This window comes from Vespa crabro, chromosome 8, assembly GCF_910589235.1.
Source record: "Vespa crabro chromosome 8, iyVesCrab1.2, whole genome shotgun sequence".
Taxonomy (NCBI): domain Eukaryota; kingdom Metazoa; phylum Arthropoda; class Insecta; order Hymenoptera; family Vespidae; genus Vespa; species Vespa crabro.
In genome coordinates, this window is record NC_060962.1 from 1,271,921 (window position 1) to 1,289,760 (window position 17,840).

The 17,840-nt window shown below is 30.5% G+C and overlaps 2 protein-coding genes across 2 annotated transcripts in view; one reads left to right on the top strand and one right to left on the bottom strand.

Annotated features, from left to right (window-relative positions):
• LOC124426141 (zwei Ig domain protein zig-8-like) overlaps positions 1-17,840 on the top strand; it is a 289,633-nt gene that overhangs the window by 92,575 nt on the left and 179,218 nt on the right. The gene's annotated exons all lie outside the window — the stretch shown is intronic.
• LOC124426142 (E3 ubiquitin-protein ligase MARCHF3) lies at positions 4,844-12,117 on the bottom strand. The gene is made up of 4 exons (XM_046967463.1): positions 11,285-12,117; positions 5,535-5,660; positions 5,281-5,402; positions 4,844-5,162 (listed from the first exon to the last, which is right to left on the bottom strand). The coding sequence occupies exons 1-4, from the start codon at positions 11,401-11,403 to the stop codon at positions 4,930-4,932; spliced, it is 600 nt and encodes a 199-aa protein (XP_046823419.1). The 5' UTR covers positions 11,404-12,117; the 3' UTR covers positions 4,844-4,929.

Genomic DNA, 17,840 nt, shown 5'->3' on the forward strand with positions numbered 1-17,840 from the left:
ACGGATCAACGTAAGAAAAGTTCGATTAACGACTATATAGACTTCTTAATAGACGATAGAAGTGTCTAAGATAGTGCAAAAGAAAAAAAATCTTTTTCATCTTTCCAGCCTTTCTGACAAAGGATCTTTTTCTTACTACCTGTCTTTCTCTTTCTCTTTCTCTCTTTCTTTCTTATTGTCATCGTCCTTCAAAATCTTCCCGCGAACTAGAATTTTTTATTCTCTCCTTTACTAGAAAAAGAAAAAAAAAGAAAAAGAGAAAGAAAAAGAGAAAGAGAATGAGAGAGAGGGAAAGAGAGAAAGAAAAGAGAGAAAGAGAGAGAGAAAGAGAGAGAAGAGAGAAAAGAGAGAGAGAGAGAGAGAGAGAGAGAGAGAGAGAGAAGTAGAACTATCTCGACGGATAAAGATAAGTTTCAATTTCTTGGTAGATTAATAACCTCGATTCGCCTGGCGTTTTCATGTTGCTCGCCGAGATGCTCATAATTTGGTTCTCGTACTCTTGAAAGGATTCTGTGGTAGGTCGAAAGAGTTGTGGATCTACGATAAGTTGAACGTTCACCGTATTCTTCCACCATCTGTACCACGGTGATAACTGATCCTGAAATAGACAAATTGATGGTTGAAAATTGTAAACGAATTTTAGAATTTTATCTCTTCATCTTTATACCTGATGTATCTTTATCTACGATTTATTCTTTTCATATATATATATGTATATATAAATCTTTATTATTTTTATATCTAATTTTTATATCCGATATTATTAATCAAAATGGATGGCATCTTATATTTTTTTTTCTTAGTCATTTTTAATTTTATTCTTAAAGTTTGTAATTGATATTATTAATAAGAATGGATGAATATTTTATTTTATTTTTTGAATAATATTTTTAAATATTACAATTTTATTCTTAAAGTTTATATTATATTCCACATTGGGAATAGACATCAATAAAATACCATCTAGCCATTTCTCTCTCTATCTATCTTAGGAGAAAGTCGGAGTAGCAATATTTTGTCGAAACAATCACAGATCGATTTTGAAAGAGTTTCTGGTGCGTATAGAGAAAAGAAATTTGATTCAAATCGAAAACAATAAAGGCTTTACTCTGGGAATCTTATTGACAAGTTACGTGACATACGCTTTCAAATTGACGTATTTTCTTTTTATACTTCTTTCGTCTTATTATATCTTTTTCAAAGTGGTTGTTAGGACGTTTTATTCGGACGAATCTGCAATATGCAAGCTATTCCAAACGTTTCATTCGTATAGATATATATTTATCATTTACCAGTTATCTTTATGATTAATATAAATGATAATTAATCTTTTCAAATCCTATATCCTTTCTATACGAATAATATTCAATTCGAATCGTTTAAAATCTGATTAGAATAAATTATATGATCTATTAAATTGATATCTAATTAATAGACAATTAATTAACATTAACTTTGGCTTTGACCAGACCACATTTTCTATGTAATTTAATAATGCACATATTATTAAGCTGGACGTATAAGAAATGAAAATTAAATGTGAGAGTTAAAGTGTCTAGAATTATTTGATTGGAAAGAATACAGAAAGAAAACTTTTATTCACATTTAACGGATAAGATACCAAATGGACTTGTTTGTAGACTGAGATCATATAAGTAGTCAATAAAAACGAGAGAGAGAAGATATTTCTATCTTTCAAGTCTCAGCAATTCAATCTGGTTTGCTTTTTCGTGAGTGTTACAGAGTTTTAGTCTTCATAGAGCTTCCATTCCACACTACTTCTTCACGATAGACATCTGGCACGGATGTCTCTTCTGTTTCTTTTCGACCTACGGAAAGTACGTGTCGTAATGCGTTTCTTCCGGTTCGTTCGGTCGATGCTGACTCGTTGCATTTCAGCATTTTACTCACCTGTTTCATCTTTACATTGCACTCGGTTGCACTCTGTTAGTAGAAGTGATAGAGAGAAACAGATTGAGATAACGAAGTTTATTATTTTTGGATAGATCTTTTAAAAACAAAAAGAAATATTCTACATAAATATTATAATAAATATATAAATAAATGATTATTTGTGTCTGCGTGAATATATGTATGTGTGTGTGTGTGTACAATATCCGAACAAAAAGTGTCCAGAATTAAATTCAGGAATATAATGATTTTTTCAAAAAACGCCGTGACAGATCAATTTTGTTTTCGAACGAAGCAGACCTTTACCATAAATTGACAACCCCTTCAAAAATGTTAAATGGTAGCAGAGATCAAGTGATATATCGTATGAAAGGATTTTTAATTGTTTTTCAACAATGCTTTTTTTTAATTATGAATCAACAATTTTTGGAGAAAATACGTTTCGAAGTTTTTGGTGGAAACCAATTTTTATTTTATTAAATATTCCATATGTATATCGCCGATCTTTATGCAGTAATAAAATATTTGTTCAATGTTACATCGAACATTACAAAAAGAGAGAGAAAGAGACAAATAGACAAACAGACAGAGAGAAAGAAAAAGAATGACATAGAGAGAGAGAGAGAGAGAGAGAGAGAGAGAGAGAGAGAGAGAGAGAGAGAGAGAGAGAGAAATCTTACTATCTAAAAGAGGAAAACCACATAAACATCATAAACGGAAACCACATAAGGGATTAAGCAAACTGTATAAGAAAGGATAGATAGGGATAGGACAGAGAGATAGAAAACATAAAACTGGCCGACATATAGCCTGTGTCCTAAGAAAGTCGAGCTATTCCTTGATTCAGACATAAAACTTCTTAGGGGATTATTCTACGTGAATAAAGGTGTATTTTCCCGTTCAATACAAAGGATATCGTATGTTCGATCATTCGATTAAAAAAAATTATTTCTAATTGTGATCACACACACCACACACACACACACACACACATATATATATATATATATATATATATATATATATATCAGATCAATTTCTCGATCATTATATTTTATCTACATTAGAATGAAAGTCGATACCTTAATGCTGGGATCGTTTAATAATTATTATTGTTATTAATTATTTTATACCTTATTATATTTATTATATTATTCATTATTATTATGTTATAAATATATATTACTTATATTTATTATATTTATTATTTTATATATTTATTATATTCATATATTTCATATGTTCTATTATATTTATACGTTTTCTTATTAATATATCTTTTTATTAACACGCACTAGGATTTAGACTTACAATTATTATTTTATCTCCGTATTAAAAGTAAATGTTAAATAATGTGAATTTTATTCTAAGTGGAGGATCATTGATCGAACGTTAATCCAAATGATTGATCCAACTTTTGTCTCTGTATGAACGTCACTTTTTTAAAGTGAATATATAGTTGAATGGAATAGAGAAGGAATAGAGATAAATTAAGATGGTAGATAGAATATACGATACCATTAAACGTATTGCCGACTGCAGACTGTGGATATAAGTTCTGAATGAATTTTCTTTAAAAATGCAATCTCATGAGAGGTATAACGAAGTAGAAAAGAGAGGGAAGTATGCGACAGAAAAGGAGAAATTAGAAGTTCGCGAATTGCCATTTAGAAATGGTTATTTAGAAAAGCTTACGAAAAATATTGCGTATTCTAGTATGCCTGTCGAGATGAAATACAACATGAATAAACAAGAAGAAGAAGAAGAAGAAAAAGAGGAAGAAGATGGAGAAAGAGAAGAAGAAGAAGAAGTAGAGAAATCGTAGGCAGAAAATTTGTTCGATCGATTTTAGACTTAGACTTAATGACTTCTCGGAAGGGTTTGATGATTAGGAAAAGAGAAGAGAAAACTTTTACAATTTCGAAAGTATTCTAATCAAAGGACTAACATTTTCAAAGAATTGACTATCATTAAGGTATTCGACTTTATTGCGATTTTATTTTGAACGTTCGTATAATTGTCGATCACGAATTATAAGAGAGCGTTAATACATTATAAAAAGTATAATAAATAATTTTGTTTTTATCCTTCTTTAAACAGAAAAAATTATGAAAGTATTAGATAATTTGTATCAAATTTATTCGACATTCAATATCATTATTATCATTATTATCATTATTATCATTATCATCAATATTATTATTCTCACCGATATAAATTTGCGATATTGCGATCGAAATTATTATCTTCATCATTATTATTATTATCATTGTAAACATTATCAAAGATCTGTCCAATATAAAGCGTACAAAGGCTTTGTCAGCTACGGCATGTTAAGACAACGTTCTCCTACTTCTGACAGGTACCTCTCGAGCATATTTATACGACAAGGCCATAGCATCGACGATCCTTTACTGTGGCCTGATCTTCGCCTTTTCCTTTTATATATTATCCTCGAAATAAGCTCTTAAGAAAAAGTGTAGAGGACTTGTGTCAAAAGAATAAAGTAAAAGAGGCTCATTCACTAAGGATTTTTTTTTAGGATCTTGATAAATTGCCGGTATAAAGTTATTACGATGTAAAGAACTTTCAATGGCTGTTAATTACATTTGTTGATTTGTTTATTAACTTGTTGATTTTGTTGATGACATCGTTGTGAGTTTACATATATTGAGTTGTTCGGTAATCACGGTACAAAGAGCTGAATTAAAAAAAAAAAAGAAAAAATATATATATATCGAAACTGTCGAATATAAATTTTTTGATAATATCTATTTCGTGTTCTTTTGATATGAGATTATTGAAATTATATTATTCATAAATGGAAGCAACATATAAATATTAATTTTTTCTTTTGTGAAGTTATTATAAATTTTCATTGTGTGTATTTTTTCACCTCTTTTCTCTTTTTCTCATTAGTTTTAATATTTAATAAAAACTAACTAAGAGTGTGGTTTACTAACTATAATACATATAAAAGTAATATGACAAAGACTTCGTATAGAGTTTCGTAATCTTTTAAGTTGGCCAAGAGATAGGAAAAGAGTGTCGGTCTCTCAACGTGGCAAAATTTAAAGGTAGACCTTCCGTCAAAGTTAAAAAGAAAATGAGTAAAGAGCTTACCTTTCCGAGAAGATAAACCGTCGTGATGTAACCAAATATCACGATGGTGAGGAAGAACCATATGATTCCTTTCGTCCATGACTTGGAAATACCAATTTTCTTACCCTCGATAATGAAGTAACGCATACCTACAACATAGATATAAGAGGAACACATATATAATTAAATTATAATCTCAAAGAAAATTATGAATTATTCGTCTCATATGAATACGTATTGATCATGTTATTTCATACGATAACTCACCCCAAAGACATACGATTATTAAACCAATCGTGACGACGGTGAGTAACGTAAAGATTAGAAGATCGGATTGGATGTTTCGTCGATTATGCGGATGAGTAATCCATATCCTCAATGACTCGGGCCTGAAGGTTCCCATAAAAGTGATAACTATGCAGGTGAAAAAGCAGATTGGGTTCTGACCAGTTAAGCGAATCAATATTATCCTTAACGATCGGAACGAGAAATCGTTTCAAATTACAATGTATAATTCTTACCAGGTGTAACGAAGCGTTTCTACTGCGTTAAACTGATAATGACACAATTCGCAATAACTTCGACAGGACTGATTCAACCATCTTTCCAAGCACGATAAGTGGACATAAGCTAAAGTTCCTTTACACCTAAATTACATTAATTGAAGAGCTTGTAAGTAAATTTGCAGCAATTATTGATTTCTTAATTATCCTTTAAACTGTGAATTCACGTTTGCCTGGAGTGTTTTAGAAATGTTAATTATTCATTAATTAATTAAGTATTGTATTTACCAGAAAATGAGTAGAATAGTAATTAGTATTAAAATATCAAGTAAATTATCGATGATATTGATTTGACATAAAATTCAAAACGCGCATATAAGTACTTTCGTATAGCTCAAAGGATTCATTTCTGGTACTTAAGCGGTTCAATATAATATATATATATATATATATATATATATATGGAACACATCGAATATATATACCTATATATGTATATATATTCTATATATACTTTAGCTCGTAAAGGACGGTAAAAGTGAGATTCGACTCTATACGAGGTCACTCAACGAATTTCCTCTCGGAAGAATCTTTACAATTCTGAGCTGAGTGTTTTATTGTCCTCGAAAGTCTCTTCGCGTTACAGTTCGGGTCGAGTACGTCTTCGAAATGTACGTAATTTTTCGAGACTTTCCAAAAATGCTTAAAACACTGTTAGGTCCATAGAAATTCTCTGTCAAACTCTTCGTGAATAGTGAACCCTCTTCATAAATTCTACAGTCTTTAGAATTTTTCAAGGGTCACCATCTCTGCTCATATTTAAAGATACTATTACGATATGTATGATTAATAATAATATATATGATTAATAACTACGATCACCATCACCACAACAACAACAATAACAACAATAACAATAACAACAGCAATAACAATAACAACAACAACAACAATAATAATAATAATAATAATAATGATGATGACGATGATGATGATGATGATGAAGATGATGATGATGATGATAATGTTGATGAAGATAAAGATGATGATAATAAAAATTGAGAACATTAATGAATATGTATTTCAATTTGATAGTTACTCTCTTCTTCATCTCTTTTTTTTTAGGATACTATTGGAAGAGATCGAAAATATTGCAAAGATGAAAAGATTGAAATTCCCGAACCATGTCGAAATATCGTAGTGCTTTAGTTCGTTCTCGCATTTCTCTCTACGGCTCACCTCGTAATTTCTCACGGCTTACCGTGATACCGTTCGCGACAGGTTTTACAAATCATTCGACTGTTTACGTCTTTGCACAGTTCTCGACTCCTTTCGCTATGTTGCAACCCCTTTTCTCTGTCTCTTTTCTTTCTCTTTCTCTTCCCTTTCTCCTTCGTACATACGTGAAAAAGAAAGAAATCGGAGTAAAAGGTAACATTTGCACCCTTTTCACTTCACACCCCCTCGACTTACGTTCTGATTTTCCTTCCTACGAATTTGCAAAAGACGTTCACTCGACTCGTTTGCACGCATACGAACATTTCATTTTCGAGAAAGGTCGTGCAAGCCGACGACGTTTCATTTTCAGGAAAAGGTCAGACGAATTCACGATGCGATACAATTTTCCTTCTTGCGACTTTTCTCTCTCTCTCTCTCTCTCTCTCTCTCTTTCTTTCTTTCTTTCTTTTTCTCTTTCCTTTTACTCCTGTCCTCATCGTAGCGTTCTCGATAAATGAATTTTATCGTCTCTAATGACATATATTGTGAGCTTATATATATACTTACACATACATACAAAAATATATGTAATTATACATATATATTATATTAAAAATAAAAATTTTTATTGTTTGTATAATAAGCAGATAATTTTAGATCTTTACAGCAATAATTGAATTATTAATCAATAATTAAGTTAATGTTTTCATTTTTTTCGATTAATTTCTTTTAATTTTTTAGCTTTCCATTTTAATGAATCTTTCTTTCTTGCGGTGTAGCATCATTGTGAAACATCTATCTACACTGACACCATCTTTCTGATAATATATATTTTAAGAAAATATTTTTACAAACCAGCAGATCCGCGATGTAACCAAACAAAAATGAGTATGTAAAGGAAAAAAAATTTATGTACATTACTGTATGTACATTTTTATGAAGAAAGGTATTCTATGAACAAAAAGCAAAGCTAAATGAAGTGGAACGCGTTAATTTAAAAACCGAACAAAAAGTATCCAAGGCCCAGAAAAAAAAGAAAAATGAAAAATGAGAAATTTTCAAGAATCCAAAATCGAAATTTCAATCAGACTTGTTAAGTTTCAACATTATAATTATTTAACGACTATAATATTAATGAAATCATATTTACACTTATATTTTTCTTATACATATTTATAGTAAAAAGTTCAACAATTATAGTTATACTATAAAATAGAACAAAAAAACAAATAGAATAACAAAAAGGTGTTGCTCAAGTTGAACATGGTACCAATCAGCGTGAAAAATAGTCACATCTCGTCTATCATTTTCTCTCGCATTCTGAAAAATTATTTTTTTTTCGTATTTATTCGACACATCACTTTTATATATATATATATATATATATATATATATATATATATATACACAGACATATTTTTTACGTTTATATATATGTATGTATATACGTAGTTTTCGAGCATCATGAACTTTTCTACGTTGATTGGTCGATTGGCATGCGCGCTTGGAAACAGTTATCTGTCTCTAGAATTTATTTCGAGTTTATTCTATCTTTTTTCCTTTCTTTTTTGTTTTTATTGTTGTTCTTTTTTTAGCGATGTGAAAAAGTAAGCGCGCGCGTACACCTAGATATACCATTGCCTTGTTATATCCAGTTTTCAGATTGTTCTGGTCGGCGATGCACGGTATGCCAGGAAATTCAAATTATTCTGCCAACGTGAAACATGATATAAGCATTATTAGATGAGAAATAATACAGACAATGGAATTAACACATATTTGTTCCCTCGTATATATACATATACTTTCTAGGAAAAAATTCGCACGTTGAATCATAGATGTAATTTGTTACTCGTTGATTTCAGTAATCTCTTCGAATTTATCTTTCTTTCGTATCATTTTATCGTATTTTCTACAATAAAAAGAAAAAAATTATATATATATATATATATATATATATATATATGTATATAACAAATTTTATTATTTGCCATATCGATGTCGTATTATCGACAATTTTTTTTACTCGCATTATGACGATACGATATGATAGGATGTCATCTAGCTTACATCAAAGAGGATTTTGTAAAGAGTTTTATTAGATTGTAGAAAAGAGTATTACGACAAATAGATACGATAACGTTTATAAATCTATCTCTCTTATGAAATAAAAGAAAAAGAAATACAACAAACAAGAGAAACTTTTTCGGAATAAATTTTAATTTCGTATCGATTCAACATTCGGTAAAGGAATGTGACATGCAATCGATTTCGAATTAGAACTTTAAAGTATTAAATGTTGTAGCGTATATGGTCATACATTTCGATGAACGGCACATAATTAAAGCCAGATAGTCAGTGCTTCCGCTTTGAAGAAATTCAATTGAATCAATTGTAAATATTTCCTGGATATTACAATGAATATATCATTAACCTATATAACATTATCATTAATTGTTAATTAATAACAAGCTGTCTTAGTTCGTATGAAATCATTCTTTCATAATTATTGAATTTATTTTACATAATCGATTTATCATAAATTAAAGATTAAGAAAGTATTCCAAAATGGATTCCGAAAGTTATATCGAAAATATGTTAAGAGTTAGAGAAAGAGACAAAGCGAGAGAGAGAGAGAGAGAGTGAGAGAGAGAAAGAAAGAGACAAATAGAAGACAGTTGTTTCCACGAGTTTCCGTCGACAGCGTTCTACAAATTTATTACTCGGAGTTCCGTGGTCGCGAACGTTTCCCGTTGCGTCGGGGGAATTATAAAACAATCAGGAAAATCTCAACGGGACGAGTGTCGTGAAAGGACTCGGACGATTGAAAGTTTCTCTCTATGTCGCATTTGATTTGATTTTTCAAATATGTACTTGCGATTATACAAAGATGAATCACTTAAAAATTCCGTCAATTCCAAGTATATTTTGTATGTTTTGAGGATTGTCAAAAAATATAAAAATAAATTCACTTTAACCGATTTAAAAGATTGAACAAAAGGTTATTATTTATAGGTTATTATTAAGTCATCCTGTATAACGAGTCGTAATGTAAAGATGGAGAAAGAAAAAAAAATGTTAACACAACAATAAATAAAGGAAAGAAATTAACTTGAACAGATCTTAAACTTTAAATGTATAAACTAATAAAAAGGTTTTCTTTCTTTCTCTTTTCTTTTTTTCATCAAACTACTAGATTTACGGAATTAACACTGGTGTATCTATCATCATTGTGTGAAAGGTCCTCAGCAGTTCAACCTGTAGTAGAAGGTGTAGGTATTCAAGTAGGGCTCTTAAAGCATCCCGGATGTAGAGACGCACGTCGTGATTACATGGTTTGCACGTTGAAAGCGTGGCATACTGCTCCGAAACCATCTTGAACCATTTTCACAGTGTCACGTGACTCCGGACGAGCCGAGATTAAAACGGTACAACGTGGGCTCGGAGCATTAATTCGATTAAAGTCGGGGTGTCACGGTGGTCGACGCTCTCTCTCTCTCTGTCTCTCTCTCTCTCTCTCTCTCTCTCTCTCTCTCTCTCTCTCTCTGCTTTTCCCACCCTTTCTAAGGGACGAATGTGACTAGCTGGAAGAGAGAAAGAGAAAGACACAGAGAGAGGCGTAGAAAGGGGTAGAGCTGGAAACGACAATTGAGAGTGATTGAAAGGCGCGAGGAACGTTTGCCGGAGCGTCGAATTAATTTAGCGGCTTTCAGAGCCACGTGAAACACGTGTAACGACGCGCACCCTACCTCCCTCCCACCCTTCGAGAACTAGAATCTATTCGTACAATTCTGACGTCATCGCTCAAGGATTCAACCAGAACATGTCTATTGTTACAATGTGATCGACTATCGATTGCGTTATCGTTTGTTCTCAACATCCAATACTAATCGGTTTGATTAATCGAAATAAAAATTTTTGATGATATTTTTAATATCGTTCTTTTTAAAATCGAACGAATAATTTGTAAATAATTTAATTAATGTATATTTAGATTAAAATATAATTTAATTTCAGAATTTCTCTTTTCTTAATTACAAGATATGTATCTCTCGGAACGATGATATTTAATTTGATTATTATTATACGATAATCGTGAGACGATAATTGTTGGGTGAACTACAGGCAGATTTAATTAGAGGTTCGAATTCATGTATCTTTCGTAACTGAAATTTCTGATTTTGAATTGAATGGAGTTTCAGACATCGTTAGTAAATGAAACTGATCAGACATCGTTACTAAATATTCACCTAATTTGACATGAATAATATCAGATTTACCGATTATCGTGATTTGAGAATAAATTGGATACATTTGTAAACTCTAATTATACGATAATTAGCTATCTATGTATATATATATATATCTATGTGTACATATATATATATTAAATGTTATTTAATATTTTGTAAAACTCTTCGCTTTAAAAAACAAAGAAAAGGATTGTAATTATTTACTAAAATAATAAGAAATTTATTTCGTTTACTTCTTATTTCAAGCGAAAATTTCAAGCGAGTTTTACTGTGTCCTTTTTTTGAAATGCTTTTTACCTGCACGGAGAAACAAGAGGTTCCTTAACAGTGTTGGTGTGACATATCCGACAGACGTTAGAACCAACGGAGACCAAACTGCGGGTAAGCCGATGTTGTTGGCCAAGCCCGAGAGACATTTGCTGCGTGTCGCGGCCATTTAAATTGCAGGAAGGACCCCCGGGAGCTACTACCGGTAATATCGGGATGCTGTGCTCGTGATCCAAGTTAACTGGAAGCGGATACGCGCAGTCTGGTGCATATGTATGATCCAATCGATTTTAGTTACTAAAATGTGTGAGGACGTATGAGTATGTGTATATATGCAAGCTTAAGTCAACGAACTTTGATCTTCTTAGCTCGAACATTGGACTTTACTTTATCAACAAAAATATTCGTTAATCGGACAACAGACAAGCTATTGGCTACGCAGTTATTGATTAGGAAATATATAGAGAAGAAACATATAACGGATGTATGCTTTGATCAACTTTGAAATTATTCGATGTATAAGGAAATTGTTTTATATCAAAGTTATATTATTTTTATTACTGACATTTTTGAAGGGAAAATTCAAGTGAATCTGTATATTTCTAAAATACTGTCATTTATAAAGAAAGTATATATACATTGCATAATGTCTCGCTCAAAATTATGCAACTTTCGTATATGCATATATGCACACACACACACACACACATACACACACACAGAATAATTTTTCATAGAAAGTATAATTTAAAAGTTATTCAAAGCGTATACTGAAAAAGCGATGACTCAGCCTGTATAATATTTGCAAGTAATTTAAATAATATTTAATAAAAATTGATTGTTCGTTTTATCATTAAAATAGAAAATTAACATTCGCTTGCGATTTTATATAATAAAATAAAAATAAATATGCCGTAACATTATATTCGCCAAATAATTAATCATTAATTCGCGCAATTATTTTAACGACCGAAATAATTAGTTCGATACCAACTCAAACGTTCTCTCATTGGGAAACATTTTATGTTGGATGAATGAATATCAAATTGAGGTTTACGAATCTTCGAGATTAATCAGAAGATGAAAAAGCTTTTAAGATTCGTCGTAAGCGAGGAACAAAGGAAATAGGGCGCAGCGTGTCGTATGCTTGGTTTACGATTGACACGTGCACGTTCTATTCTCGAATAAAATTTCAGACCACGCGTTCTCAAAGCACAAAGTGCCAACCGGTCTGTTAGTTCCTTCTTCGTTGATTAACTTCTCCGTGATGAGACATTTCGCGTTGTATTCAAGGAGAAAGCAAACTTTTGTCGCACTTTCAGCTTCCACAAACGTTTCCTCATTCTCTTTCTCTCTCTCTTTCTCTGTCTCTCTCGCGCGCGTGCACGCTTACTATTGCCAATTTCTCGACTTTATCGACTTCCTCTTTTGCCACTCACCTTTTTCTTTCTTTCTTTCAAATAGTCTTCGAAAGTTTGTCCTTATCAGTCGAAAAGTACATATAGGAAGAAAGAAGATAGGAAAAGGTTAGAAGTAAAACCTACCTACTCGTATCGTCGACATGATGATTCGCAAAGGGAGTCTCTCTCTTCTTTTCTCTCCTCTTCTCTTCTCTTTTCTTTTATTCTCTTCTCTTCTTTTCTTTTCTTTTTCCTTTTCTATTTTCTTCGTTTCTTTTGCTTCTTGCCTTCGTACCAGTCTTTCGGTAAGACTTTTTGAACTTTCTCGGACACCTCCGGAGACTCAGAATCCAGTCAGGTGGCACGTCCTTTCTTTTCCTTTTCAATGGTTGCTCTCCAGCGAATGTAAACGAGCTGAACATGTCGACGAAGGATGCAACTCAACGTCGAATCGAGACTCTTCTCTCATTTTGCGATTGCTATCGATTTCATTCGTCGACCTTTCCTTCTTCATTAGAATTGCAAATAGGCGCTCTTACCTTTTCTCTCTATATTCTCATCCGAGGACCACCTTATTTTCAATGAAAATAAGAATGTTAGTGAATAACGTTCTATCTTTATCATCTGAGTCTTAATTTCAAGATTTTAATTCAAAGCTTTTCAACAATTAAATATTAAATGAACAAATTGAATCCTGTATACGATCGATGTCGTTAATTAATAAATATAAGGGAAAAAAATTCGGAAAGAAAAAAACTGCTTTAACCGGATAAAATTTATTGTCGCTCTTTATCTATTCTTGCTTGAACTTTTTCATTCTTCTTTTAGAATTATCATAGGTACCATTAAAAAGAGCTGTTGAAGAATTATTACACGGAACATCTCGAATTCTTTTCTATTTCAAGTGAGAACGAGACAAAAAAAATAAAAAGAAAAAAGAAAAAGGAAAAAAAAAAGAAGAAAAAAAAATAAAAAGTATAGCTCGTTCTCAAAGTAGTATCTCGGCCATCTGATATGAAGATTAATTAACCGTAGAGAACCTAGTGCCGTTGCACTAGTCGACGTCCGTAAATTGAACGGCCGAAGTCAGACTACCTACTGATTTATGACGTCGTAGTATATATCGAAAACTTTTTACAACAAAATACTTGCATTTGCATTGCCTTAAGCTACGGATTTCTTCCCAAGTAGCTACCAGCCTGCCAAGTCCTTTTTAATGATTTTAATAAGATGTAAAAAAAAAAGAAAAGAAAAATAATGATCGTTATTTAAAACGAGCAATGTTTTTAACAAGTGTTGCTTTTGTTTTCGTTTACAAAATGTTATATTTTATATTTAGAATTGATTTACACAACTTCCAAATTTTACGTACAAATAATAAATTATTGAGAGTGATTATATGAGAAAAAAATAAACTCGCAAAACGACGATACAACTTCACTAATATTTCACGAACGAAAGATGTGTTTCGATCGTTGGAAGATATATTAGATGTTTCAATATCGAATATCTTAATGCATTTAGCTCCGAAAACATCGTCATCGATAATCCCTACTACGTCTTACTTTATTTGATCAATTCGATGTACCGATCTGACGATGAAACCACGTTAGCCACATTAAAACGTCAGCTTGATTTTCGTTCATCGATCTTTCGAAATCCAAGATAAGAGAGCGATCTAATCCCCTATGAAAGTGATCTTCCTTTAATCAAGTTTTTATTCGTATGATATCTAATCATTACACACGTAAGACATTTTACTATACTTAAAAATGAATAAGAAATTATATAAACGTGAAATTCAAGAAGTATGAAATATTAGGTGGACCGAAAAGTAATGTCGCTTTCTTAAATTAAATTCAAACGAATAAATTTTTAACAAGTTTTTATTTTTAATCACAATCAAATATCGATATGCGCAGAAACGACATTACTTTCCGTTCCCCTAATATATTATACTATATATGTGTAATTATATAGGATGATACTAGAGGAGATGGATCACTTTTTTTTTAAATTGTCAATTTAATCGATATTTAAAGAAAAAACTATATGTTCGTAAAAGTAAACATTTGAAAAATTATAATATCAAGATGAAATTAAAAAATAATTGTAAATTTTTGTAAAAAAAAAGAAAAAAAGAAATTGTTTCTCATGCAAAAAGTCATCTCATTCATATTGTCCGATGTGATGGTGACCCATGATTCAGAGAATCATGGCCCAAGTAAAAAAAAACGATCAGATGAGACAAGTTATGGTTCTTTATTTTCCTTTTGTATTTTCTATTGTTATATGAGACATACGTTGCTCTGCTTATTGTTTTTCATTTAAGAGATCGTATTATATAGAACTTCGTAATTAAAAGATTAATACAAAAAATAAAAATCTGTCATCTCCGTAAGCAATCGGGTGTACGTCGTAAAAACGTAATAATGTATAATTTTATAGGTGACCAATTATCTCCGAAAAAATGGAGCCATCTATTCCGAGAGTCAAGAAACGATGATTTATTTATTTTTTCGATAATATTACAATAATATTTCATCGCACGAATATAAACAACCTTTAAATACTATATTAACACGTTAAATGTCAAGCTAATATTACATGACTGGACCACAACGCCAACTGAAATTATGCGATACATATTATTTTAAAATATTATTTACAACAGATAAGTTAAAGTATATAATCACGTTTAATGAATTTATCTTACTAGATTTATCTTCACACCAGTGTAATAACGATGATAATATTGAAAAATTTACAAATATTAATTAATTAATATTTATTCTAATTATGTGTTTCTGTTAATTTTTGTGTTGCCATGGCCATGTCAGAACAATTCAGTATCTGTCAACAGTAATCCTCATGGCATTCAACAAGTTAATGCTCTATATTAATTGTCAATAAATTGTGACTCAAAGAATTAACAAAAAATTTTGGAGGGTATTGTAGTTTTACATTAGAAATAACTTACCTAATTTCTTAATTGTTTTTAAGAGTTTTGTTAATGATTATTAATCCTACCACTTAAAATATCTGAAAATCGTACCATGTATATTTACAAAATATAAGATCAAGTCGTCTCATTGAGAATTATCCCGTAATTATACTTTTATCGTGTAAAAATTATACGACTAATAAATAAAATTAGTATTTATCTTAATAAGAATTAATATTAATCGTTGGCTTTCGATATTTCAATTTATTTCAATATTATCATTATGCCTTGAAATCATTCAGATGATTTAGCAATAATTTCGTTTCTGTCATAAAAGAAAATAAATAAACAAATTTTTTATTTGTTTTATTTTAACTAATTGTTACGTAATTAACGCATTATAATTAATTAAATATTCTATATCTTTATTTCTTCTGTCAAGGACAACAATTTTCAATAAAATTTACTCCTAATAAGTTCGTCCTTTATTCATCGTCTTCTTCTCCTTTCATTCTATTTTTATCGATAATAAGTATTCAAGTATCACATCATTTTCTTCTCGTTCTAATCTTCATCTGAGGAACATTAAAAGCGCATAATTATAGTTTGGCACAAAAAATGTGAAATAAAAGGCAAGGCCAAAAGTTTCTGGCAAGTATTGTTACAGTATTGAGTAATCCGACGATTTTCTTTTCTCAATTTTTCCATTACGCTTCATCACTTCTTCCTTTTATCGACCACCGATGACGTTGAGACAAAGTGCATTACTCGCGAAATTCCTTCAATAACTATACGTGACTTAACCTCTCTCTCTCTCTCTCTCTCTCTCTCTCTCTCTCTCTCTCTCTTTCTTTCTTTCTCTCTCTATATATAAACAAAAATAAAATATTTAAAAAAATTTTATTTTATCTCATATAATTAACATGTTACGTTTAATTAAAATCTCTTTATTTGTTTTGCCAAGACAACAATTTTCGATAAAATTGTCATTGTTGTTATATGTATATATATTTTTTTTGGATGTACGAATTCTATAGTGTATGATTTTATGAAAAATAATGAACAAGTTATCTAAGTGATACAAGCGAATTTTTATTAGAAATAAATAAGATTTTGCTGTTAAAGCAAAAAAAAAAAGAAAGAAAGATAAATATAAAATGAAAATTTTTATCATTCCTTAGTAGATCTCGTGCTGTCTTTTTTATATCAAGATACCAAATGGTTCCTTGATAAAGGATATTACAAGTGAGAATAATGTCTGGAATGTTTGTAAGCAATTTAAATTCCTTTCTCGTTGTAGATACCAACATACACTATTATCGTGAATTCAATCTACAAAATGAAATAACTTGTATGTACTTTATATATATACATATATAAAGTTTATTTATGTGTATGTATATATATATGTATATATATATATATGTGTATATACATATATATATATATATATATATATATATAATATAATATAATAATGATATTATATACAGTTCACATGTTCACATTGAATATAATCGTAACAGAGGAATCAATTTATCTGATCTATTATTTTGTTTGGCTTGTATACATTTTTGTAGGAAAAATATCTGTAAAATTGTATAGAATTAGAAATAGATACTACGTATTCTACTTTAATTTTTACCTTATTCCTATTCATTAGACGAACTGAGTAATTAGACAACATAATAGCTACACGTAGGAAACATTTTTAACGTGCTTTAAACAATTTTAACGCTCTAGATAAGCTTGAACGTGAAACTTATGCGAAAGCGACACAACGTTTACGTGAAGTATCCTTATGGCAACGTAACTCCGTAACTGGTCTTTTCCCAAAACATGTGAAAGTGTGCACAGCCCTGTAAAACAAAGTTTAAGTTCAACATAGGTTTCCAACGGAAAAGTTCCGCGACTTGGTTATAATAATAATAATAATCGTATTTATGTGTATATATATGACCTTAACGTATTTTCAATCGGTCGTTTTCATATATTGTAAAGAGGTAGACAAGAAATTTTCTCACACAATTGGCGTTTCATTTACGTCTGAAAATCAGAAAAAGTTGAAAACTCGAATGAATGAATTTACAATTGGAATGTACACTTATAATTTCAATCTATTAATCATTGTGTTTTAATTTGATTATCTAAACTTCTTTGAAATAGGAAATAAATTATTCAAATTCCAAAAGAACAGTTCGTTCGAGTGTCTGATCAGTGATTATGGTCTGAAGATTCTCGT